Below are 26,881 nucleotides of genomic sequence, written 5' to 3' on the forward strand. Positions count from 1 at the left end.
CACAAATTTGAATCTGAGAAGCATTTCTGTCAGTAATATTTATCAGTTTGTGTTTTCCTGTTCTTTATATTCTTTCAAGCATACAATAGACTTAATTGCACAAATTTGACCACCTTCTGAAATGTATAGGGCAACAGGCCAGTGTACCCTGAGAGAAAATTTCTACAGGAGCATTTCAAGGGCACTAAGGCAACGACCAGGGGGGTGGGGGCATGGGGCCAATCGCCTCAGTGAAGTATCAAGCCTGGATAAAACAGGGGGTCAAAAAGACACTAAGGCACTCTTTATGTCTACCCGACTTGTTGCACTTCAACTAGCTGCGACTTCCACACTAGTCGCCCAAGCCTACAGCTGACCTACCGGTAAATCAATGGTCACCAGAGGCACGTTGTCGCCTACACCTAGGGCTGGTATAGGAGAATTAAGCACAAAGAAAGACAACTGAATAAAACACACTTCAGACAACTTTCTACCGTAGCTTTGTAAGATTTATTTCGTCTCTTGACATCCCCCCTCTGTGTTCCATAATAATATTTGCGATTGAAGTCCAAAATGTAACTTTTCCATCTACTCGTTCTCCTCGCTGCGGAGGCGGGCGTGGGCGTTGGTTACCTTGACGGCCAGCTGTTGGGCACGCTCGACGATCGTCTTGCGCTTTCTTGAGGAGACACCGTGGGCGATCTCGGCAGCGTAGCGTCTGTTGGTCATCATGAGGATTTCGAGCTCCTGTAAATGAGGGATGAAGTTGTTTATTTATCAATATTTATTTATTTATTTATTTTATTACACATCAACTGGCACAATCCAAACAAAACTCTTTACTAGATAATAAAAAGAAAAAAATTGAAGTAAATTTAAAAACATTTACATAATGTAGTAAAACAGGATGTCGAAAATACAGCCATATACCTGTCTGGCCAACACTATGCAATTACACACAGTATATAAATATACAAAAAGGTTTACAGGAAAATCGCCAGTGAGTGGCAAGATGGAACAGGTGACCAGCACCTCTACAGAGCTACCCTACCACAGTTGAAGGGTTGGGGTTGAGGGAAAAAGGTAAACTGTGGTTTTCTACTGTGCTTATTTCCCTAGTAAAGTCTTAACATTTGGTTATGTATTGTAGAGGCATGGGAAGGAGGCAAGCCTTCTCACTAAAATGGATGAGCATACACTAAAGTACTACAGCAAAAACAACACAATGACATCTGAATATAGCACACAAAACAGAAAAACACAAAGCAGAAATAAGATTTAGGACTGTAGGACATAGTCCTTATAAGCAGAACCTCTACTTAACAGTTCTCTTTCTTTATAACGAGAGCCGACTGTACGTGTAGCCGTAAGAATTACATTAATTTCTCAGATGAAAAGATTATTCACAAAACACAATACTACAGAAAGATCTAGGATATATCACGCCCCAGTATACAATATTCGGGGCATGGGTGGGAGAGCCATGCTCCCTACAAAAAGAAAATATGGCCTTTTCGAAACGACTGGATTTGGCTTTGGATTCGGCTCAGGCTACCTTGGCCCCCGCGGTTGTTTTGACAATTGCACATGCTTTGCGTGTCATTTGCTGCGGTATCTTCAATGCCTAGATTTTGCACAAAAAGACACTGCAGTTAGTAATTTTCAATAGAGGGCCCTACCAATTTTGTTTTGTCGAATTAATCTATACGCGCCCAGGGTTTCAGACGAGAGAACGGAATGCAAAGCTGAAGTCGTGGTTTCGAAAAGGGTTTAAGTGTTTCTTGCTCAAATTACATCAGGCTGTTTATTTACTGCATCAGCTAATGCCATGAGGCAGTATCACCATTAGAAGTCTGAAGACCATCGTGAGAAACATCATTTGCAGTAAATTTAGAATTGAGCCACGATCGAAGGTCAAGAGACCCTCAAAGCTGATGTCATTGGAACACTTCAAAGTGCACCAAGGCAATGAACAGGGTTTTTGGAGGCAGTTGGTGAAGTATCAGGCCTGTTTCTAGCAGTCTGTGGTACCAGTTTATAAGAAGATTAGCAACAAATTAACACATATTTCAGAGAGTAAAAAATAATAATACGATTCCCAGCATTTTCAAGAAACTGTGTTTACAGAGAAGAAATCATGAGTAGGTATTCATCCCACATGCTATTGGTCCAAGGTTCCAACCCAACCCCTCCCCTTTCTCCAACGAACTCTCACCTTGACATTGTGGACGACAAACTTCTTGAAGCCGTTTGGCAGCGTGTGCTTTGTCTTCTTGTTGCTTCCATAACCCACATTGGGCATTCTCAGCTGTCCCTTGAAACGACGACGGACTCTGTTGTCAATACCCTTGGGCCTCCTCCAGTTTGTCTACAAAAACAACACAAGAAAAAATAGTTGAAATTTCTCCGACCCTTATTCCATAGGCTCACTTGTCCACAGGCGATCCCAAGCCTCAGTTCTTAAAGGCAGTGGACACTATTGGTAATTACTCAAAATAATTATTTGCATAAAACCCTTCTTGGTGACGAATAATGGGGAGAGGTTGATGGTATAAAACAGTGTGAGAAACGGCTCCCTCTGAAGTGCCATAGTTTTCGAGAAAGAAGTAATTTTCCACGAATTTGATTTTGAGACCTCAGGTTTAGAACTTGAGGTCTCGAAATCAACCATCTAAACGCACACAACTTCGTGCGACAGGGGTGTTTTTTTCTTTCATTATTATCTCACAACTTCGATGACTGATTGAGCTCAAATTTTTACAGGTTTGTTATTTTATGCATATGTTGAGATGCACCAACAGTGAAGGCTAGTCTTTGACAATTACCAATAGTGTCCACTGCCTTTAAGGCCATGTCATGCGAGGCAATAACGAGGCAATTCTTAATTCAGTAAATTTTCTGAGGTAAAAGACCTGTGGGTTTGTGGAGAATTTTTTTAAACTAATAGCAGAGTCTTGGCATGGAACCAAACGTGCGCCGAGCTAGACCACAAAGACTTTGTTGAAGGGGCAAAAGGTATAACTGCATCAGCTAGTGCCATGTGGCAGTATCACCATTGCAGAGTCTGCAGACCATCGTGAGAAAACATCATTTGCAGTTATTAACTCAAACACAATTTTATTCAAAATTTTGTCTTCAAAGGATAAACTTTGTCCAGTACCGAGGGAAAATACAAGACTGTTACACAAGCATCTCCAAGAATATAATGAGAAAACTTAACTGAAAATTAACTTTCCTTGCAGATTGCCTGAAACTGGTTTCCTTTAATTTGCCTTGTGTGACAAGGCCTTTGGAGAATACAAAGAACACAGAGCTATTTTGCACGAGAACTTAGAAAAAGACACTCTAAGTGCGAAAATATGGCCGAAAAAAAGCTTTCTTATAAAATTTACAACAGAGGGAGCTATGAGCTGACAGAAAAGATAGGCTTACATCTTCAAAGCTCTAGGAGTAGGTTGGTGATGGAATAAGGGTACTTGGGTTAAATTTACCCTGCGCCTCCAAAAATTAAAGTCCGTTCCTGGACGGTACCTACCTTCACTCTGTGGTAGCGATCGGACTGATGACGCTTAAACTTTTTCAGCTTCTTCTTGACGATCTTTCGCTTAACGAGGGGTCTGACGGACGGCGCCATCTTTCACGGGTGAAGAGGGCTACAATGGTGAATTCAGAGGGGGAAAAAAAAACAAATTAGCAACCAAATAACATTTATTGCATTAAGAATATTACACAATTAGTTTCCTAGTTGACAATTCTAGGCCTACCCAGTTCAAAAAAAAAAAGAAGCAATTGTGACTTCTCCACCAAATAAAATGTGTGCGTCAAGAAAAATGATAGATAAGCTTTCTATTCTACATTAAAAGGAGTTGTAGTGTTATTTAGTTTAAAAAAAATATTTTTAATACAATGACAGTATTAACTAGTTGTTTCAAAGGATGCGATAAAATGCAAAACTAATTGAAAATCTATAAGGCCTTGAATAACATGCAGTAGCCACAGCCTTTGTAGCCCCTAGGTTTGGCCTTGGTGCCCTTTCAAAATTTTGCCAGTGATTCTAAGGTTTTCCAATGGAAGTGCACTTTGCAAAATGAAAATGGCTTTGCCATTTCTTAAATGAAATTCCAAGCCTGAACTGAGTGAGGGTCAAAGTTGAACTGCATCAGCAAACAGCCAGTGGCTATTGTCACCATGAAGTGTCTGAAGACCATCGTGAGAAACATCATTTGCAGTTGAAAATAGTGTTTGCTATTGAATTGAAAAGGTAGGATTATACTTTGGAAACGAAACCACCCCCCCCCCCCATTTTTTTTCCAAAAAACCTACTGCCTACGTCACCGATGTTGAAAAGTGGGTAAAAAGTTCTTTCACCCGACTCTGCTTTTTCATTTTTAAAAGTTAAAAAAATTAGTATCTAAAAATTAGTATCTAAAAATTAGTATCTTTTTTATAAATAAATGATTAAAAATTTATGAAAACAGTGTTGGGAGGATACAGAAATCTTTCTGAGATTTTTTGTATTAATAAAAGAACCAATGAATTGTTTTTGTTTTGTAATTTTGTATCGACATCCGATCGTAATCGTTGATAAAAATTTGGCACAGCGTAAAATGAAAAATAACGAGGCACGCACTGCCACTTAACAAAAAGAGGCAGCATTTACGCCAACAAAAAAGACAATTAAACCAATAGCACAAGCACCAGTCAATTATTACACACGGATAAACAAAACTAACTGTTACTTATGTTAAATGCATCGTGAATGAAATCAGCTTGTCTCAAAATAAAACTGCATTCATACGCTACAACACAAATGGAAACCTCACGTTACATTCCCAACGAACTAATCAAATATTTTCACAATAATGCAATTTATATGAACAAAAACCAATCAACAGTATAACAAAAATCTACATAAATATAATATATAGGAATATGAGACGTGATGTGTCTCCAGAAGTAAGGATTTCGACGGATTTTAAATCTCATTCCATTACCTTCACACCAGCTACGTGAGGAAGATGGCCAAAGAGGCCTATAATCTCATTCTCAGTGTTCCCCTCAACTGCGCTGCACCTTATTACCGTGGGAGCGATATAAATATATCAACCTCGTATGTATTCATCCATTTTGGCAACGCCAACATTGAGGGCGCACAAGGCCCTCTCGCGACACCGCCGAAAGTGAGGATCGAGGCATTTAGGGGCGGCCCTATCGAGTCAAGTGCTATTATCTCCTTGTACCCTGAGTGGGACAAAAAAAACCAGAATTTTGATGTATGATTCATCATGGAGGCGTTGACCAAAATGTTAATGCAGAACAATGATCGATGAATCCTAGAAAGTTTTTCATGAGTGATGATGCAAGGTTAATAAGCCTGTCTAAGGGCGAAGATAAATTATCAACAACCTGGGTAGCCTTCGACACCTCGTGACCCACGGGGCAGCACAGGCCGAGGCATAGGTCTGATTGGGCGAGGCCACCTGGCAGGTGGATGATTATCAATCACTTCCAAGGGTTTGAGGTTAACCGGTTCATTGTTCGAACTTCACCACAATCCATGGATTGCATGAAAACACATCACAAATCCATACTACTTCTAGTTTCTAGAAGTACTAAATCCATACACAAAATAAAGTAGTGCAACTACACAGGCGAGACAGGGACCCCGGGAGTGTTGCCACCCCCCCCCCCCCCGTTTTTCGGTCCCATACGTCTGCCCCTAGCTTTCTTGTCCTTCCCTGCCAGCGCTTTGCATCTTTCTTCTTTTCTCTCTCTCTTTTTTTGTTTTACTTCGATCGTATTTAGAAATTTCGTCTGATAGTGTCTTCTTTTTTTCATCAGCAAATGTTTTTTTTTAACAAAACGGGGGCGATTTGTTTCCACCACACGCTAAATAATTGGGCAAAAATAAAGCGTTCTGATTGGTCGGCAGTGTCTGCAGAAATAGTGGCAATATTTTTTAAATAAGATAAACTATGGCGTGTAGCGTGCACTGCCATTTTGTTTTAATTTTTAGACAACAATTTTAAACAAATATTGTGTTGTTCAGTTGGTCAACCAATGAAGCACATAGGCATGTCCATCTACATGTGGGAAACAAACAATGGCATTCATCCAATAGTGAAACATTTCATGCAGTCATCTGCAGTTTATTTATTTGAAATATCTCATAAATACACACGCATGGGATCGTGTTTTAACGTATCTATGCACTTCTGTTTGACAAGTAACACACACGTGACACATACGTAACTCGTGTGACCAACTGCGTGTGACATATCCTGTAACGCATTTGTGACAAATGAGACACGTGACACACATGTGAAAAACATGTTGTGCGTATTATACACTGGAACACATGCTGCACAAAATATATTTTTACCAATAATCAATGGATTTCACATGATTTTTTGGGATGTCAATAGTTACATGCTGAATTTAAACGAATGGCAATTAATAAGTCATCTCTTGTCACGTTGTTTGTGTATTTAATTATTTCAAAGGAATGTATTCACAGCTATAATAAATGCAACCAACCAATCACAGCCGACATATGCCTTTGCCGTTAACACAATGTCGCCACTTTTGTCTATCGTTCCTAGTGTTTTACAACAGTAATGAAAATCGACGATTCCTTTATCAAAAAAGGAACCAGACTTATTTGTTTCATCAACAACTTTTCTCACTTGGTGTATCCCAACATTAGCATAAAATAACAAGCCTGTGAAAAAGTTAGCTAAATTAGTCTTCGAAGACCGAAGTTGCGAGTAAATGATGATAGAAAAAAACACCCTTGTTGGACGAATTTGTGTGCTTTGAGATAGGAATAAAAGACTTCTGGCTAGAAGTCTTTTATTGTTTTAGTGAGAAATTACCTCTTTCTCAAAATCTATGCTACTTCAGAGGGAGCCGTTTCTCACAATGTTTATAATATCAACAGCTCTCTTGTATTTGCACTTGACTTTATGTAAAAGCGCTTGTCAGCTTTTGCACCGAATGATGTGGTGCTATTTAAGTATTTATCATTGTCAATATTATTATTATATTCGTTTATTCGTTAATTTCCCCGGCAACTATGTGTCTTCCCTTTAACAAACAAGTATAGTATATGTGTTAGCACAACCGAAACATTTCCACAGTATAACAGCTATTATTTGACAGTATAATAGTTATTGTTTGACAGTTATAATAGTTATTATTTTGACAATATAACAGCTATTTTTTTGTTGACAGTATAACAGCTATTATTTGACAATATAACAGCTATTATTTGACAGTAACAACTATTATTTGACAATAAATAGCTACTATTTGACAATATAACAGTTATCATTTGACAGTAAACAGCTATTATTTGACAGTATAAATAGTTATTATTTGACAACACAACATCTATGTATTATTTGACAATATAGCTGCTAGTATTTGACAGTGTACTAGCTATTGTTTGACAAAATAACAGTTATTATTTGACAGTATACTAGCTATTATTTGACAAAATAACAGCTATTATTTCATTACTTTCATTTATACACATCTGCTACTTCGTATAAATTTGATAATACTCCACCAATAACATCACAAATTCCACAAGATAAAATATTTTATAGTAGCAACTTCACATGATACTTATTCCTCAAATACTTACTATAGACGGGAAGTATTCTGTACACAATAATTAACACACACATAAACATAACACACTTTATAAACCTTTTGCATATGAATGTATAATACCACGATATTAGTTATTGCATTTTGTGGGCCACGCTTATTTATATATAACAGCAACTATATAGGGAAATTAACAGAGCTACTATTCTAAATTGGTGTTCACCATTAAGTAGATATTCATGATTTCACATAAAATATTATATAGCAATAAAGTTTACATAAAATAAGACTGTTTAACGGTATTTATAAAAAGAAATAATTACATTTAGTTCTACCATTGTTATAAGTATGCTTAAAATATTATCTCAAAAAGTCTGTACCTCAAACACTTTCCTTTGAATTCACTATTAAAGGGACACAATGCTTTGGATCGGCGATTTGGGCTACACAAAATTTGGGCTATTTTTTAAATTGTAATATAATGATCTACACAAAAAATGTCTTGAATTGTGTGGTTTTTCTTTTATTGTGTGACCTAAAACAATGTCAAAACAAAAATTTGATGAGTGTTTTGTGACCGCAAGTGAGCTGAGTGGATTATTCAAATCTAACTCACAAACATTTTATTTAGATTATAAATGTGTAGGTTTTTTTAATTCAGAAAATACAGCTGGGCACCAGTTGGATCAATATAAACCTCATGGAATTTTGGCTGGTGACCAGTTTATGTAAAGCAATCTTTTTCTGTGCTTAGCAACTTTTTATACTTTACAGACTTTATGAAATTTGGCCCATGTCCACCTGTTATAAAGCCCAATTCTAAAATTTACTAAAGGACTTCAAGCCAAAGCTGAAGATAAAGCTGGAGCCAAAGCCAAGATGTGGCTTCTAATAGAGTCTTAAGTCTACCACAGACAGAATAACAGACATCGATTATTGCTTTTTGTTGTCTCAAAATATTTCTCAACTTACACATGTTTACGCACTACTGGTCCATGCCATGCTAAAGCTACAAACCCTGGAGATACAAATTATTACAAAAATTGTGACTGGTAAGATATATTGCTTGGTTTATACAGTGTACAAATAATGGGACCTGCCTGCTGGGTAAACAAATACAAAATACACGTGTGATACAAAATAATATTTGTAATACAAAGTTATACACTTGTAATACATTTGTGATACAAAGTAACACATTTGTAATACAAAGTAGAACAAGTGTTATATATTTGTGACACAAAGGAATACACTTGTAATACAAAAATAATACATTTGAAAATCAAAGTAATACATTTGTAATACAAGTAACACATTTGCGATAGAAAGTAAAACATCTGTAATACAAAGTAATACATTTGTAATACAAGGTAATACAACGTGTATTACAAAGTAATACATTTTTGATACAAAAAGAACACATTGTAATACAAAAACAATGAAATGTATAACAAATACTAGGTTGTACTACAAAAGACAACATTTGTAATACAAACAGTATATGCGTAACAAACTAAGTTGTACTACAAAGTAATAATTTTGCTTGGTACTACAAAATAGTACATTTGATTTGTACCACAAATTAATAGATTTGTAAAACAAAATAACGCATTTCGTTGTCCACAACATACTTTAATAGCAAATACTGATGTTAAAACTGAATCGCCCATTCGTTGATTGCCTGATTTAAAAACCATTTGCCTCTTTTGTTTTACTATTACATTCGATTGCCACTTAAAAAACCAAAGCGGCAACAAATGATACCTTGTACCAAAAACGTCCATAGTGGCCTTATTTTGAGAAACTTCCATTCAACTAAAAGGTCCAAATAAAGGTAACTTCTTGCATCCACAAGTTTAAAAAATCCAATTCCCATGAATGTTTTATCGAAGAGTTTTTTTATAAATAATTTACCCCCTGGTCCAGCTTTCACTTCCATAGACCTTTACCATGCTGCCACCATCTTGGTCAAGTTCCCTGTATCCATTACCAGTAATGGATGCTATTATTCACTGTACAAAAAGGAACCAGACTATTTTTTATTTTAATATCGCTGCAGGCATAAGAGGCAGAAGGACATACTTGGATACAGAAAACTGTTCAAAGAAAGTGTGATCTTCAACGCAGCATTAGCATAAAATAATATAAAATAAATAGCATATAAAAATACAAACATACAAAGCGTAAAGTAACTTGACCATAAGATTTGTTGTCTCTTTGTAAACCTGCAAACACAGTAAAATAAACGGCCGCCGATTTCACAAAACTCTTCCTAACTTGAGACCAATCTTAGGACTTAGGACGAGTCCCAACCCTGCACTGTAGAATGCAGACCTTAAGATTAATCCTAAGTTAAAACGAGTTACTCGTCCTAACTCGAGATAAGATGAGTCCTAACTTTTTGTGAAATTGACGGCAGGGTGTGTATTGTTGTCAACTTATTAATTCTGAAGCTAGGAGTGACGCACAAACTCGAACGACTCGTTTGGAATCCTAGTCAACCATCGGTACCATGGTATTCAACAATCCATTACATTCCGCCTTTTCGTTAAAGTGTCACTGGTTCCCTTCTGGGCCCAATTTCATAGAGGTGCTTAAGCAAAAAATTCTGCTTAAGCAAAAAATTCCTTGCTTAGTAAAATCAGATTATCGGCCAAGACCCCACTCAATTGTTATGCTAAGTAAACAACAGCAAAATACCAGTCTCAAGCAATGTACATGGCATGAAATTTTGGCCAGTAACATGTGTAAAATAAGCCAGCTATTTTCGTGCTTAAGCAAATTTTTTTGCTTAAGCAGCTCTATGAAATTGGCCCCTGTGCTTTACACACGTTAGCATGGAACAGGCTATTTGGACCATGAAAAAACCCCATTGTCCTTAGGCTGGTTCCAAATGGACAGTAGTCAACCAATGGTCGACCAGCCTGGGTTCCAGTCAAAATAGTCAACCTTTAGTTAATCATTGTGTGCATTTGAACTTGATCAGTTGGTACAGTGCATGCACGTTAATCCAGAGGACCCAGGTTCAAATCCCGCTCTATTTAATCTTTCCCTGTTCAGTCCAAACTTAAAATGCCTTTTGAGACGTAAAACTGAAACTCCAGAGGTGGATTTCACAAAGTTAGGACTAGTCCTATACCTTAGTCCTAACTCTTTGTGAAATCGACACCTGGTTCTGAAATATACACATTAGTTATTCTTCCCCAAAATAGTCGTAGCTTCAGTCCACATACAATCGGCTCCAAGGTACACGTTCTTGTTAAGAATATATCATTAACTGTAACCATTTTGGTCATGGTCCCTGTATTCACAACCACTAATGGATGCTATTATTCACTGTACAAAAAGAAACCAGACTATTTTTCACTTAATAATACCGCTGCAGGCAAATGTCAATGTTTTTTTGGCAAGATAGCTTGGGTAGTCACTACCATGGCCAGAATATCTATCCTACCCAACTAGGAATCTATCATTATATTTCATCGTTTTCAAAGCTAGTCTAAGGCCGTTTCCAAATTGGCGGCTACTGCTACATAAAACAGTTGCTAAGGACACTCAATGCATGATGAAGTGGCATCCAGCTGTAGCCATACATGTAGCTGTAGCCGTCAACTCTGGAATGGACTATCTCAGCATCAAAGAAATCATTAAAATGACCCAAATATGAATCATACCCAATACAGAATTCCTCATTCAGTGTTTAAATAACCACTTAGTCTTATATAGATGAGTAGCGGAAAGGCAGTATCAACCATATATTTGCCCAACTAAGAACTATATCTAACTTAATACGACAATACCAAGCAGGAGGGATGAAAGCACAATGCCCAATTAAGAATCAAACATTTTAAATCCTTGGCCCAAATTTTATGGCCCTGCTTACTGTAAGCGAAGAATTGGTGCTTACGGAAGTAGTAAATTCCATGCTTACGACAAGCCTATTTCACGAGTTAGCAGGGAATATTTGCTTGTGCACGTGCATACTCCACAGCTAGTGCAGAAATTCGGCGCTTGCACAGTAAGCAGAGAATGGTGATTGTAAGGCAGAATTCGGCGGTAAGCAGAGCCATAAAACCAGGCGCTGATCACATCTAGTCAATCTTGGCTAAGTAGATGGAAGGAACGTAACCACGTTGGCCGTTCTTGTCGACGAGCCACCACTCAGAGTTCCCTTCAATGTCCTTATCGGAAATGAGTTGCACGACTTCTCGTTCCGCCAAGGAAAGTTCGTTCAATCCGGTCGCAGCGAACTCCCACTCGGCATAATAATACTGTCGGCAGACAAAAAACAACAATTAGTTTAACACAAAGGAAAATACGAATTATTCCAGCGGAGTAGATTTTTTGAATTCTGAAGACTTCTCAGTTCTGAAAAGAACTGTCCTGTTTATTACATACATACATACATATCAGCATTAACTACTATCTGGGCACAAAAGTTAGGTTTTGTTGTTGTTGTTGTTGTTGTTTTTGTTTGGGAGAGGCCTGGGGTACAATAGATCTTTACCTGAGCTTGTTAGGTTTTGTTGTTGTTGTTGTTGTTGTTGTTTTTGTTTGGGAGAGACATGTGGTACGGTAGATCTTTACCTGAGCTTGTTAGGTTTTGTTGTTGTTGTTGTTGTTTTTGTTTGGGAAAGACATGGGGTACGGTAGATCTTTACCTGAGCTTGTTGTTGCATCTGTGTGAAGTTATCCCATTCATCCTCGTCGTCATCAGGGGCAGCAGGGGCAGCAGCGTCATTTTCTGTCTTAAGAATCGACGACGGCACAAACCCCTGGGAAGCTGGAGAAAAACAGGGGATAGAGTATAATTTGTTTTTACCCAACATGCCCAAACACCAATGTTTTTTAAGTATACTGTTTGGAAAAGGAATTACATGGAGATAACGGGTGTGAGTTGTCAGATGAAAAGGATGTCTTATTCTAGACTCTTTCTTTAATGGAGCTTTCCAGTAATATTTTATGCACAAGCCAACCATGCCACCCAACTTACCTCCGTTATCGATGTACCACCTTATGCCGCTACCTGTTGGGTCCTGCTCCTTGATGATCCCAACGAGTTCCCCTTTCTTCACAGAGATGTCCATCGGCTGCTGAGCTTTGAAATCCGTTGAGACCAAGAATACGCGGTTGCTAGGGTAACGAGAATTAACGCTGATTTTCTGCTTGTCTGATTGTGATGCTGGCTGGGGTTTCTGTGAAAAGTAAGAAAACAAATTTTCAACTTAAAAACAGTTTGTTTTAGAGAGAGATTGCCTAACATCAAAAGGCCACAGACAGACACTTCAAGGTGAGGGCTACATATAACTGCCACCAGGGGCCCGTTGCCACCTACTTCTGGGGCTGAAACAGAGTAACCACCTTCACAGTCCGTAAGGATGTAGGCTTGGGTATCATCCACTAGGAGCCAGCTGTCGATTTTACAAAACTCTTCCTAACTTAAGACTAATCTAAGGACTTAGACCGAGTCCCAACCCTGCACTGTAGCATGCAGATCTTAAGATTAATCCTAAGTTAGGACGAGTTACTCGTCCTAACTCGAGATAAGACGAGTCCTAACTCTTTGTGAAATCGACCCCTGGCTGATAGAGCAGAATGAACTACCTTCCCACGTTTTTATTTACGAAGCAAACATGTCTAAGTGCCTTGCTCAAGGGCACAAGTATTATTACTTTCTGCTTCTTCTCACCAACACACTCTTGCTTTAGTGAGACGTAGAACAAAGCACCAGGCTAACAGCTATATTTCTTGTACTGCATCTCTTTGGGACTCCTTGCCTGGTGGATGTTTCCCTCCAGCCTACAATCTGGACTGTTTTAAGAGGAATATCAATTCTCACCTCCAGCTTCCCCCCCAAGTTACTTTCATCCTTAATAATTTGTAGCCCCTTACCCATTGTGGCTTTTAGCCTTGTTTGGGGTGAACTTGCAAAAATATACTCCAAGTTTCGAGACTTACTGGTAGGCTTGGTGGAGGTACAGGCTCTGAGTTGCTTCCGTACACGGACCGTCTGTCTCCTTTCTTATCCAGACTCTTGGGCACAAAAGGGAATTTATGAATCTCCTCCATGGCGGCCATCATGGAGATCTCAAACGTCTTCATGATGTCTACGGTGGAGTTGGTCTTGACGATGGAAAGCTGCAGAGAGAGGATGTGGAATTATAAAACATCATAAAGTCACTATCATAATGTAGAGCTGCTTTAAGAAGCTTCAAGACTGGATCATGGAGATCTCAAACGTCTTCGAGATGTCTACGGTAGAGTTGGTCTTGACGATGGAAAGCTGCAGAGAGAGGAGGTGGAATTATAAAACATCATAAAGTCACTATCATAATGTAGAGCTGCTTTAAGAAGCTTCAAGACTGGATCATGGAGATCTCAAACGTCTTCATGATGTCTACGGTGGAGTTGGTCTTGATGATGGAAAGCTGTGGAGAGAAGATTTAGAATGAAATCTTCACACGTTAGTTTTATTGTTGAATCTACATTTATATAGGATTAAAACAATCGACGGTTCCAAAAACTTAAGGTATACCTTTGCCTTTATGGACTAGCCACCCAAACACAACCAGCGCACAACTCTACTAACAAACAGCTCTATCTGAGAATCAAAACAGGGCATGATATTCACCTCAAGCAGGGGATATAGTTTCTTCAGAGTCGAGTTGATATGATCCCTCTCTGCTTCGATGAACGACACGACGCAGCTCTTGAAGAGAGACAGTCCCATGTCACAAAGCTTCGGCAGTTCATCCTTCAACTGTACATTCATGGCCTCGTAGTTCTTCTTCGCTACATCTTTATCATCCTTGAGCTGGATGAGGGGGAGGAAAATAGAAAACCATTCTCAGATTAAAATCTGTCATGGTTTCTAATTGCACATGAAAAGACTTAAAGGCAGTGGACACTATTGGTATTACTCAAAATAGTTATCATCATAAAACCTTTCTTGATTACGAGTAATTGGGAGAGGTTGATAGTATAAAACATTGTGAGAAACAGCTCCCTCTGAAGTGACGTAGTTTTCGAGCAAGAAGTAATTTACCACGAATTTGATTTCGAGACCTCAAGTTTAGAACTCGAGGTCTCGAAATCAAGCATCAGAAAGCACACAACTTTGTGTGACAAGAGTGTTTTTTCTTCCATTATTATCTCGCAACTTCGACAACCAATTAAGTTCAAATTTCCACAGGTTTGTTATTTTGTGCATATGTTGAGATACACCAAGTGAGAAGACTGGTCTTTGACATTTACCAATAGTGTCCACTGTCTTTAAATATTCTAGGTTTGTGGTAACACCGACCAAAATCGCGCACATGGGGTCCATCCACATATTGTCCTCGCACACTGAACCCAAGCATAAAGTCTGACGGACTCAATGCATAGGCCTGCGCCCGCGTAACGTCCTACGAACTTGGTGCCTGGCAGCTTCCCTTCCATGAGCAGCACACCGTGTCCATGCCTCTCAACACTAACCCCTGGTTGAGATGTACTGAGAAACAACGCTCCCAAGAAGGGTGATTACCTCGCATACACGCTTGGTAAAACTGTTCAGCGCTTGTATGGTGCTTGGTTTGCGCAGGTGAAAATGCTGCGGTTCCATTTCAAATGAATCATGTTTGTATAGGGTCAGCCTAAACTGCATGGGGCCAATTTCATAGAGCTGCTTAAGCCAAATATTTGCCTAAGCACGAAAATAGCTTGATTATATTTTACACATGTTACTGGCCAAAATTTCATGACATAGTATACATTGCTTGTGACTGGTATTTAGCTATTGTTCACTTACCATAATAATTGAGTGGAGTCTTGGCCGGTAATCTGATTTTACTAAGCAAGGATTTTTTTGCTTAAGCAAATTTGTTTGCTTCAGCAGCTCTATGAAATTGGGCCCAGTTAAACATATCACAAGGTCAAAGAATAATGAGAGGAGACCAGTTGCTCTTTGACTTGATGCCACGTTTGCACGATACAATACTTGAGCGGGCGCGTAGAGTGGATCGGCCACAGACCTCATTAAGAATCTAGCACATTTTCATGAACCAATTAAAGGGGGTATGAGCGAGTAAGGCATGCTGGGAACAAATGGTAGGGCGTGGACTAACAGTAGTACGATATACTTTCCAAGCAAGTTCCTGTCATAAAAAAAAAACACCTCGCAATGCAAACCGAATGTTATCATTGATTTGACAGAGTTGACATCTACATGTATCATGCTATAATACTACTCAAACTACTTCACCACACAGTTATGTACCATGCAAAATCACTATGGACAGTGCACAAGTCCCAAATTGTATGGAAGTGCTTTCAAGGGAATGTACACAATTGGTTATCACTCTTAAAATTTATGACAATAAAAACTTTTGGTTGGAAGCTTACAGCAGCTTTCAAAAGTATGAAGTATTTTGAAAACTTTTCACTTCAAAGTAATATGGTTCCTTGTATGTTTGGTTTGCGGTAACACCATGTCGAAACGTTGAGACCAATTCAGAACTGACTCCGCGGCAGTACAGTTAATTACGATCCTATAAGCTAAAGTAGTAGTCCAGTCTATTTTCTATACCATCCACCCTGGTAATAGTTAAAAAGCAGGACAGTTCTTTTCAGAACTGAGAAGTCTCCCGAACCTCCCATTATCTACTCCGCGGCAGTAGAATAAAGCAAGACAGTTCTCTAAGAACAAATTCTACCTGGCAAGTAGATACACACATGATGTTACCGCAAACCAGACATACATTGATACCTCACCATGCAATGCCTCAAATCCTATGTAATATGGTTTCTGAAAAGGATAAGTTTTTATGGATTTTCGGTGATATCGCAAAAACGTGACCACCTTTTGAGATGAAATTTTCACATGTTAGTTTAATTGTGTACTCAGCGCCTTGAGTACCTTGTTTGGTAGATGTACGTGCGCTATATAAGACTTCGATATTAATAATATTTTTATGTACATCTACATTTATATAGGATTAAAACAATGAACAGTTACAGAAAAAACACTGTATACTTCGCCTTAAAACCAAGTTTGTTCAAACATCTGAACAAGAAACATGCAAATGCATCATTAGACCCAATTTAATTGACTAGTTGTAAGTGCACTGGGTTCTTTTAAACAAAAATGCATTATACAACACACAAAAAAACCTATGAACACCAGTACGAGTAATGTGTGGGTTACGGGTTCCAATCCAACATTGGTCTGTAGCAACCACAAGTCTCATAAATGACTCTCACACTCTGTGGAAATAATAAGCATGCAAGTCACATCGCACACAACGTACAAGCTACATTATCTGCACCATATGACATTCAACACCAGGGTTACGGGTTCGAACCTCCTTTCGGTGTTTCTCCTTCAGACGTTTGTGAGTGCCGCCCATCGGCATGTCGTCATCGCTGTCATCCAATTCCTTCTCTTTGCTTTTATTCTGAGCGGCAATTTTGTGGAAGTTACAACATGGCATTTTTACAAATAATATTTCTTTAAAGGCAGTGGACACTATTGGTAATTACTCAAAATAATTATTAGCATAAAACCTTGATTGGTAACAAGTAATGGGGAGAGGTTGATGGTATAAAACATTGTGAGAAACAGCTCCCTCTGAAGTGACTTAGTTTTCTCAAGAGAAGTAATTTTCCACGAATTTGATTTTGAGACGTCAGAATTAGATTTTGAGGTTTCGAAATCAAGCATGTGAAAGCGCACAACTTCGTGTGACAAGATTTTTTTTTATCATTGTTATCTAACAACTTTGACGACCAGTTGAGTTCAAATTTTCACAGTTTTGTTATTTTATGCATATGTTGCAATACACCAAGTGAAAAGACTGGTCTTTGACAATTACCAAGTGTACAGTGTCTTTAAAAGTAAAGTAACTGCGCTGGTAATTCAAACAACAAAGCTATTTGTTCTTTTTCAATTTCAAAACGCAATTTCAAAAAAAAACTCACGCATACAAACATTCTTACCAGCACCAAACGTCCAGTAAAAAAATTCCGTCTGAAAGGCTGTCAAAGTTGAGAAAATAGTCATTGAAAAACCTGAAAAATAACCGTTGCTTATAAAGATTGCCGCAATCAAAATAAGCCAGATGCGAACCATTCAAGATTGCTGAAAAAGGAAAATGTTTGAAGCGAACAAACGTACCTCGGCACTTGTTCCCCCAAATATTTGATCACTGTACAATATATGCAATGTCTACTAGTCTTGTACTTCCCCTTGCTTTTTGGAAACAATTTGTGGCGTGTCATGTCCGAGCGGTTAAGAGCAACGGATTCAAGCTTTGGTGTTTGATCGGCAGAGTGTGGGTTCGAAACCCGGTCGTGTCACTTGCTACGTAAAATTGGGGAGGTAGTGCTTTCTGCTCTACCGGCCAGGCTTCATTCCACGCTTCATTCAAGGGGCTCACCCGGGTCAGCCCCCAGTGCCCTGCTTGTGGAGTGGGTCACTTGGGGCTGGCCCCAGGTGCATGACGTCAATATGAGAGCGGTGAGTGATCGTAAGTTTAGCTCTTGTCAGGGGCTCACCCGAGTGAGCACCGCTGGGTAGGCCCGCGGAAGCTAATCGAACGCACCCTATAATGGGTTCCTGAAGATACATGTAACTACTACCTGTAAAGAGGAGACTATACGCAAAAAAAGAGAATGCTTTTGAATGAATTTTTGAAAGATAGTCAAATTGAACTCACCTGTTTCATTCTGTCTTTATCTTTATTCTTCTCTAGTTTGTTACTGTGGCTGTCAAAGTCAAGAAGCTTGTGATACCTCTTGGCGATGAGTTTATGAGGTCCTTGGAACATGATGAGGAGTCCATTAAGTGGTGAGATCACCCTCTGCTGTACAAATAACATCTAAAGAAAGGAAACCAAGAAGATCGTCAGAGGTTTCCATTCACTTTTGTGTTTCTCTTTCACTTTCTGTTTAGTTTCAAATGATTTTAATATGTACAGCGGAAACGAAACGAAATCAATCATCCATTAACTTAAATTGTGTTACGCGCTTTATGGACAAGTTAACCTGGGGCCTTTCCCTAACCTCGGCTCTGGCACCCTCTGCTCATGTTTGAACCACCACGTCCACAATTCACGCTTCTTCAAAAATGTATAAACCTGAAGATTGACCTATGTGTCCACAATGTATAGACCAATCCGATGAAACAAAATTGGTAGCGCCCTCTATTGAAAATTACCAACTGCGGTGTCTTTTTGTGCACAATCTAGGCATTGAAGACACCTCAGCAAATGGCGCCCAGTGCTCAACACTTGCGCGCCCTGTGCGCGTCGGATTGGTCTATAGAGTCTGCAGAGCCAAAACCAAGAGACAAAGCCCAAGCCGAGGTTTGGGAAAGGTGCCATGAATAAATTTCACAAAAATCTAAGATTGTTAATGCAAATCACTCTTAATTTCTAAGAAAGTGTGATGCCACAATACCAACCACTTTAGCAGTACAGAGGAAGAATCTTTGTGATGTGAGAAAGTGGTCCCTGGCCCCAAGATGTGGTGACTTTGTAAGAACAAAATGTACTCAGAGTAAGCCCTCTGTTGTTAGGATTCATGTTCATGAGTTACTGATGTGTTACACTATTGAAAAATTGCAGGCATTTACATGATAGAGGGCGCTATACTTACATAATATTTATAGAGTTTATTGGCAAGATGGCGTTGAATATAGAGGGCGCTATACTCACATAATCTTTATAGAGTTTATTGGCAAGATGGCGTTGGATATAGGAGGCGCTATACTCACATAATCTTTATAGAGTTTATTGGCAAGATGTCGTTGGACAGCCTCATATTTATTGACTTCATGTAGATTGGACTGACTGGCGTAGTAGTCCGAGATGTCGCTCCCTACAGCCGCCTCTGAGGAAGTAGCATCCTGGGGAAATAAATCAAAAGTTTGTTGAATATAGACCTTATGCATGGACGTCAACCAGACGCCATCTTAGAGGAAATACGGTGATGAAACAATCAAAACTCACAGATTTGTATGCGCGGCGCACAGGATTGGCCAATGAACAACCTCCTTTTGACCTCTAGGTGAGGGCACACAACTGACATGACGTCATGTGCATAAGGTCTACATGTATAAGAGCTTCAGACCAGGGCCCAAGTTCATGGCTCTGCTTACTGTAAGCAAAGAATCAGTGCTTACGGGAGCAGAGAATTCTGCACTTAAGTCAAGCGTATTTCACAGTTAGCAGAGAGTTATGGCTTGTGCGTGTGCGTACTCAACGTTACTAGGCACACTTTGGCACAGAGCTAGCGCAGAAAGTTGGCCCGTATGCAATTGCAATGAATAGTGATCTAGGTGTAGATCTCAGGTGTAAGCAGAGCAATGAAATTCAGCCCTGGGCCCAATTTCATAGAGCTGCTAAGCACAAAAATTTGCTAAGCATGAAATTTCTTCCTTGATAAAAATAGGATAACCAGCCAAATTTCCACATGATTTTCAGGATAAGCAAACAACAGCTGAATACCAGTGACAGGCAATATGCAACAAATGAAATTTAGTCGATAATCCCGTTTTTATGAAGGAAGAAATTTCATGCTAAGCAAATTTTGGTGCTTAGCAGCTCTATGAAATTGGGCCCTGGTTGACTCAGTGGTTTCTTCACCTGTAGGGACCAAGGTTCGAATCCCCCTAAAAAACGAGCCTTTGGGTTTCAGTCTTTACCAAAACGAATTTTTGAAATCAGATGTCCAGGCATGTAACTAACTATCCATGAAAGAAGAGGAAAAGAGAAAACCGGGCAAGAAAAAAAAAGAGGAAAAGATGATATTCCTGTACTTTTGTACACAAAAAGAATTTTGGCTTCTGCGCGTGCGTACTCCACTTTATGAGGCATTCTACGCTTACAAGGCTAGCGCAGAAATTCGCGCTTGCACGTAAGCAGGGAATCATGATCGTAAGCGCAGAATTCGGCGGTAAGCAGAGCCATGAAATTCAGCCCTGGTTGACTCAGTGGTTAATTCACCTCTATGGACCACGGTTCGGATCCCGCTTAAAAACGGAGCCTTTGGGTTTTCAGTCTTTACCAAAACGAATTTTTGAAATCAGATGTCCAGGCATGTGAGTAACTAACTATCCATGAAAGAAGAGGAAAAGAGAAAACCGGGCAAGAAAAAAAAAGAGGAAAAGATGATATTCCTGTAATTTTGTACACAAAAAGTAAAGAAAAAAAGAGGAAAATCAAAACCCAAAAAGAGAAAATCAGCTAAAAAGAGAAAATCTCACATGCGTGGATGTCTCTGGGTTAGATTGGTCTTACCTTGAGTTGCTCCAAGTAAGCGTTAACATCCTTAACAAAGATCCTAATGGTCTTCTCTAGATTTCTAAATCGTCTCTCCACCTGATCAAAGTCTCCGTCAACCGTCTAGAAGACATTGGAAAGGATGGTATAAGTTTAGTCGCTAAAATTAATGGCAATAAATACTTGTGGTTAGAAGAAGCCTACAGCAACTTCGAAGTTATGTGGTTATGAAAAAAAGATACAAGTTATCATCTTCAACCATTTTAATTTGAGAAGCGATTGAGTATTCCAATTATGGATTGTTCTTCCAGCGTGTACATAACCGTTACCAAATTTTTAAAAGTTTAGTTTTAAAGCAGTGGACATCATTACTCAAAATAATTATTGGCATAAAACCTCACTTGGTAACGAGTAATGGGGAGAGGTTGATAGTAAAAAACTTTGTGAGAAACGGCTCCCTCTGAAGTAACCTAGTTTTCAAGAAAGAAGTAATTTTCCACAAATTTGGTTTCGAGACCCCAGATAAAGAATTTGAAGTCTAGAAATCAAGCATCTGAAAGCACACAACTTCGTGTGACAAGGGTGTTTTTTCTTCCACTATTATCACGCAACTTTGACAACTGAAATTGTTTACAGGTTTGTTATTTTATACATATGTTGAGATACACCAAATGTGGAGACTGGTCTTCCACAATTACCAATAGTGTCCACTGCCTTTAAGTGTCTTGCTTAGGGACACAAGTATCACGACTACCAAACATTGAGACTTTATGGCATATTTATTACACACGGCACGTCTAGGATTAAGAAATTGCTTTACTTGTGTTGTTAATCCGGTCATTTGAGTTAGCCTTTGGTTTATCCGCTGTGATTTCTTCCTTATGGAATGTAGATTGAGTCGCCCAAGTTTATCCGTTATTGCATCTTGGGGCGTCCGTCTGTACTTCATCACTAGAAAAGACATAAATGAAGAAAAGGAGTTTTTACAAATTGAAGTGAGATTAAACTGGGGATGAACAAAATAACGGATCACATCAGTATAATGTAGGAATGTGGCGTAAGAATTGGCAGATCTGGGCCCAATTTCATAAAACTGCTAAGCACACTCATTTGCTTAGCATGAAATTTCTTCCTTGATGAAAACAGGATTACCAACAAAATTTCCTTTTGTTGCATATTGCTTGTTACTGGTATTCAGCTGTTGTTTTGCTTATCCTGAAAATCACATGAAAATTTGGTTGGTAATCCTGTTTTTATCAAGGAAGAAATTTCATGCTAAGCAAATTTTTAGCAGCTCTATGAAATTGGGCCCAGGTGGCCGGAATGGTGCAGTGGTATCTTTTCTAGCCTTCCACCTCCAGGACCCCGGTTTGACTCACGCCGGGGCATAACATGTATGTGGCTTAGGTTATTTCACTTCCTACCCCGACTGTGTGGGTTTTCCCTGGAATAATTCTCTGGGGTTTTCCTCCCACATCTAAACCTACAACTTCCTTCCTCGTCCTCTCTCCATTGGGTTCTTGGCTAGTACAAGTGATTAAGTTTGCTTTCCTGAGAGTCCATGGCTTCAAAACCAGAACAAATTAAATGAGATACACTGACAGAAAAAGAACTACATGTAGTAAACTTACCCAAGTCCTTCCTCCTCTTGAATTCATTAATAGCCTTTGCTACTTCCGTCATTGTTAGTATTGCTTCCTGCAGGTTGGGTTTGTCTGCATAACTCTCCTCTGAATACTGAAAACACGAACAAACAAAAACCTCTCAGCCCAATAATCGTTCAAAAAACTCCACATATGCAAGTAGAATTTGAAACTTTGCATGGTGGAAATACGATAAGGAAAGGTTTGCGGTAACACCATGTAATGACTATCTCTAATGAGTTGGGTGGTCCTGAAATGGAACATTGGTTTCAACTCGACATTTCGATCAGTGTGCTCTGATCGTTTTCTGGAGAAAGTTATATATGTATTCCTTTTTTTTAAGACACTGGACACAATCGGTAATTGTCAAAGACCAGTGTTCTCACTTGGTGTATCTTAACATATGCATAAAATAATAAACCTGTGAAAACTTGAGCTCAATTGGTCGTCGAAGTTGCGAGATAATAATGTGGAAAACTACTTCTTTCTTGAAAACTACGTCACTTCAGAGGGAGCTGTTTCGCACAATGTTTTATACTATCAACCTCTCCCAATTACTCGTAATCAAGAAAGGTTTTATGATAATAATTATTTTGAGTAATTACAAATAGTTTCCACTGCCTCACTCAATAATCAATTACCTTTTCTTCGTCTCTCCTACCCTCAATCTTAGCCTTAGTGTTTCCATCTTCTTGTGGTCCAACCAGCCCCTTACCTCAAAACCAAACCACCCCCATTTGTCATCCTGTTCACCATCTACCCCTGGCTCTCTGCCAGGGTCGAAACATCATGCCATTAACTGTTTTTTTGCTTTTATCCCTTTGGTCCTTTTTGTTGGGCAGCAGTTTGCAACAGCTTGTTCTATTTTCTCACTTTGAAATGTCTGAACAAGTTTTCCTTTTTTTTGTGAGTGGAGCTCTAAGACTCCGTTTAGTCATCATCAGTGGAAACAAAGTACAAACATCTTCAAAGGAACATTAACACATACTGTTAGATCAATACATTAAGGATACAAGAGGCTAGTTAAAAGACAATGAACAAAAGTGATATTACATATCAAACAACAAGAACAACAATACATAATAAAAAGCAAATTTTTGCAAGGAAAACGTTAAACTTAAAACAAACGTTAAGGACAGTAACAAGTTTTTTACTGACCTTGTCTAGCTCACCAAGGAGAAGTTGGTATTTCAATATCCTTTGAACGGGTTTGATCAAGAAAGACGCTAGATCCCAACAATTCGTACTCTGCCTGTTAAGGGATATAACATGAAACATAAATTGTGAGAAAAAAACCCCGGTTCTGTAACAGGAGACTTAAGGATCCAAGACCAAAATTCAAATAAGAAGGCTAGGGAGTTTTTGTACGACAATCAGGGAGATATGTAGAATTACATTTAACTTATGGGATAAGTTTCCATAATCAGAGATTTTAAAATTTTAAAATCAGAACATGAACAGATTGTCATGAAAGAAGTTCATCAGGCTGGTAAAATATCAACTTATTAAATGTATTTTTTAAGAAACACAGCCAAATACTCACGTAATGTTGTTTACGTTTCAATTAGTTTCACTATCTTACATCGGGGAAACGGGGAGAAAATTTGGTACTCGGTTCAAGGAACACAAAACAGAAGTCAACAAACTAACATCCGGCACCATAGGGCAAGAATAACATCCACAATAGGAAGAGAAACCAAATCGGCCATAACAGAACATGCTAGGGACAACAATCACGTGGTGAATTGGGCGGACAGCGCAATTCTACATAAAGAGGGTGACAAATATAGACGATGGATCTGGGAAAGTCTCTGGATAAGGAGGTGACGATCTACTCTGTACAGAGACGAGGCAGGGTATGAACTATCACACATATGGGACCCCCTTATACCCCCAAGTTCCACCCCGGGGGAGGACACACTCGGCCAAACCACCATCCAGTGGCCGAAGCAGGCAACAGCGCCACCAACCGACTGGTGGTGCCTCATTCTGAGGATGACAAGAGAAACTAGTCGAAACGTAAACAACATTACGAGAGTATTTGGCTGTATTTCTTAGAAAATACATTTAATAAGATGAACAGATTGATTTTATTTTCAGGGAACTTTCCCAAAGCTCAGCTTTCTAATCATTAAAAAAAAATCAAGCTCAAAACTCTGGATCAAGCTGTGGCAATTCTTTTTGGAGGGAGGTTTGACTTTTTGATATTTATTAGAATTTTACCTGACAAGTTCCAGTCCTTGGTTGATATACTCTTGTACTTCATCATTTTCTTCATACTGAAAAGGAATAAAAAGTTATGCAATCAGGATCCAATTTCATGGCTCTGCTTACCGCCGAATACTACGCTTACATTCACGATTCCCCGCGTATGTGCAAGCGCCGAATTTCTGCGCTAGCCTTGTAAGCGTAGAATGCCTAGTAACGTAGAGTACGCATGCGCAGGAGCCAAAATTCGCCGCTAACCTGTGAAATACGCTTGCCATAAGCACTGAATTCCCTGCTTCTGTAAGCGCCGATTCTGCGCTTACGGTAAGCAGAGCCATGAAAATGGGCCCAGAAATGAACTGAAAACCAAAAGTTGTTATTGCCATTAATTTTAAGAGTGATAACCAAATGTCTACCTTCCCTTTAAATATGCTATGTCAGATTTTTGGCCAATTTGACCCCAACATTTTGATTTTATAAAATTCAATAGGTATTTTGATTGGGGTCGAGAAAGTTACAAGCTTTCATTTGAGCCATTGCTCGAAAAAGTCCACCAATTATTAGCAGCAGTGAAATAAAGTGCTCAAAATTACCGACAATATATCACGTGACCAATTCTTATGTGTTTTATAAGAAACGTTTACAATTTTTGACATGGTTCCTGACCATTAAAAGTAAAAGTTAAACTTTTTTTTTGTTAGAGCAGGTGATACTCTTTGAAATACCATTCACTCAAAAAAATCTAGTTTTAATGTTTGGGGCCAAAAATCTGACATAGCATCTTTAAGATGAATCTTAGTGCTTTGAGAAAATGAGCCCAGGTTTTACAGACATACCTTTTCAAGTAGCGTTGTAGCGTCGTCGTGATTTCTACAGTACTCTGCATACGCCTTGTGTAGATCGTTACTGTGTCTCATGAAACACTGACCTGAAACCAATCAAATAACCAAGACAAAAAAATATATAAAAATACGTTCAGGCAAGGAGTGGACTGCAATATGCTCAATATCATAGATTTCTAATCACCCCCACACTAAGCATATCCCACACAATCGTACATTATCTGGTGACCATGGGTTCTACACTGCTGGGCCCACTACGTGGAATAAGTTACCTCATAACATTCATCATGCTTTATCACTGAATGCCTTCTGGAAAGCTCTTACGAGTAATTTATCAACTCCTTAATTTGTTTCCCCTCAATTTTGTGCATGTTATTCTGTTTGTTTTTTAAGCACTGTGATACAGCTTTGTAACAGGGCTAAATACGTTCTTTTTTGTATTGGGCCAAACAACAAAAAATACCAATTGATCGTCCGGAATTTTCAAAAAAGAGGAGGATGAGGGCCTTACTATTTACTATTTACTATTTTTTTTCAAGATGGCCGCTAAGTATTTCAAATCAAACAGGCCACCAATTCTACAGTTTGAATCAACCGCAAACTTATTAATACCTATTAGTTGCATGAGGACCTGTGTTAACACCAACACTAACAGGGGCGGATAACACTTAAAAGATTTGGTGGTAGGCATTCAATAATATTGTTTTATGAAACAGACGGAAACAAGTGTTCGAGACCATCAAGTTAGATTCGGGAAAAGCTCCTAGGCCAGTCCTTTTTAAAAGCTGGATAAAAAAATTTTAAAAACAGATGCGGCCCAAAAAAAAGGATGCTGGCGGGGACGATCAACTTTTTTTTATTTTATTTGGCCTTGAATTGTGTAATGCCTGCTGCAATCCAATGAATTAATAAATAAACAAACCCAGTGTATCTGCACACTTTTAAGAAAGAATTTAAAACAATTCAAGACCTTTTTAATGGTACCCTTAACAAAATTTAAGACTAAAAGTTTGTACGTTAATCAGGAGGTCGTTGGTTCGAATCCCACTCTAGTCAAATCTTTGTTCAACCCCAAAAATCATTTCAAAATTTACCCAATCAGTTTCCCTTGTGGTTTATATTGATAAATAAAAGCAGGAGAGAAATAGCTACATATCCACTCTTTGCTAGCTTTATGAAAAATTGGATGTTACAAATGAAGAAGTTCTTACCAATAAACTGATCTTCCGGAGCATTTCCCTCAATCGTTTCTTCAAGATCTTTCAGAAATTTATCTGATATCTCGATGACTTGCTCCATGTTGCCAAAAAGAATCTCCAGCTCTAAGCCTTTAGTC

At 38.8% G+C, this 26,881-nt stretch overlaps 2 protein-coding genes and 3 non-coding genes across 8 annotated transcripts in view; all 5 read right to left on the reverse strand.

The window, feature by feature from the left end:
* Positions 1-466: 466 nt before the first annotated feature.
* Positions 467-5,108, reverse strand: LOC139942889 (large ribosomal subunit protein eL32-like). Its single transcript, XM_071939696.1, has 4 exons — positions 4,974-5,108; positions 3,515-3,632; positions 2,195-2,347; positions 467-726 (listed from the first exon to the last, which is right to left on the reverse strand). The coding sequence occupies exons 2-4, from the start codon at positions 3,611-3,613 to the stop codon at positions 568-570; spliced, it is 411 nt and encodes a 136-aa protein (XP_071795797.1). The 5' UTR covers positions 3,614-3,632; positions 4,974-5,108; the 3' UTR covers positions 467-567.
* Positions 1,787-1,863, reverse strand: LOC139943531 (small nucleolar RNA SNORD35). Its single transcript, XR_011786826.1, has one exon. It is a non-coding gene; the product is annotated as a small nucleolar RNA SNORD35 (small nucleolar RNA).
* LOC139943527 (small nucleolar RNA SNORD35) lies at positions 2,997-3,075 on the reverse strand. The gene has a single exon (XR_011786822.1). It is a non-coding gene; the product is annotated as a small nucleolar RNA SNORD35 (small nucleolar RNA).
* Positions 4,130-4,207, reverse strand: LOC139943532 (small nucleolar RNA SNORD35). The gene has a single exon (XR_011786827.1). It is a non-coding gene; the product is annotated as a small nucleolar RNA SNORD35 (small nucleolar RNA).
* A 995-nt stretch (positions 5,109-6,103) lies between the features above and the next one.
* Positions 6,104-26,881, reverse strand: part of LOC139942821 (dynamin-binding protein-like) — a 66,117-nt gene continuing 45,339 nt past the window's right edge. For 3 of the 4 annotated variants that reach the window (XM_071939600.1, XM_071939598.1, XM_071939599.1), the window contains 15 exons: positions 26,757-26,880; positions 25,540-25,631; positions 24,719-24,774; positions 23,654-23,747; positions 22,484-22,589; positions 21,673-21,803; positions 20,871-20,975; positions 19,346-19,477; positions 18,288-18,449; positions 16,935-17,027; positions 14,225-14,407; positions 13,552-13,731; positions 12,587-12,788; positions 12,255-12,376; positions 6,104-11,864 (listed from right to left, as the gene is read on the reverse strand). In XM_071939600.1, the coding sequence (XP_071795701.1) occupies positions 11,685-11,864; positions 12,255-12,376; positions 12,587-12,788; positions 13,552-13,731; positions 14,225-14,407; positions 16,935-17,027; positions 18,288-18,449; positions 19,346-19,477; positions 20,871-20,975; positions 21,673-21,803; positions 22,484-22,589; positions 23,654-23,747; positions 24,719-24,774; positions 25,540-25,631; positions 26,757-26,880 (1,962 nt within the window). In that variant the 3' untranslated portion in view covers positions 6,104-11,684. The remainder of the gene's footprint in view (positions 11,865-12,254; positions 12,377-12,586; positions 12,789-13,551; positions 13,732-14,224; positions 14,408-16,934; positions 17,028-18,287; positions 18,450-19,345; positions 19,478-20,870; positions 20,976-21,672; positions 21,804-22,483; positions 22,590-23,653; positions 23,748-24,718; positions 24,775-25,539; positions 25,632-26,756; position 26,881) is intronic. The other variant, XM_071939601.1, reaches the window with a different exon arrangement.

This window comes from Asterias amurensis, chromosome 10 (genome assembly GCF_032118995.1).
Source record: "Asterias amurensis chromosome 10, ASM3211899v1".
In the NCBI taxonomy this organism is placed as follows: Eukaryota; Metazoa; Echinodermata; class Asteroidea; order Forcipulatida; family Asteriidae; genus Asterias; species Asterias amurensis.

What these genes read in the sequence shown, in the direction of transcription:
- LOC139942889 (XM_071939696.1), bottom strand. Translation starts at nt 3,613, where the DNA reads ATGGCGCCGTCCGTCAGACCCCTCGTTAAGCGAAAGATCGTCAAGAAG. An exon ending in ATCGCTACCACAGAGTGAAG is followed by an intron (nt 2,348 to 3,514) that starts GTAGGTACCGTC and finishes TTGTTTTTGTAG; the next exon opens with ACAAACTGGAGGAGGCCCAA. An exon ending in TTGTCGTCCACAATGTCAAG is followed by an intron (nt 727 to 2,194) that starts GTGAGAGTTCGT and finishes CCTCATTTACAG; the next exon opens with GAGCTCGAAATCCTCATGAT.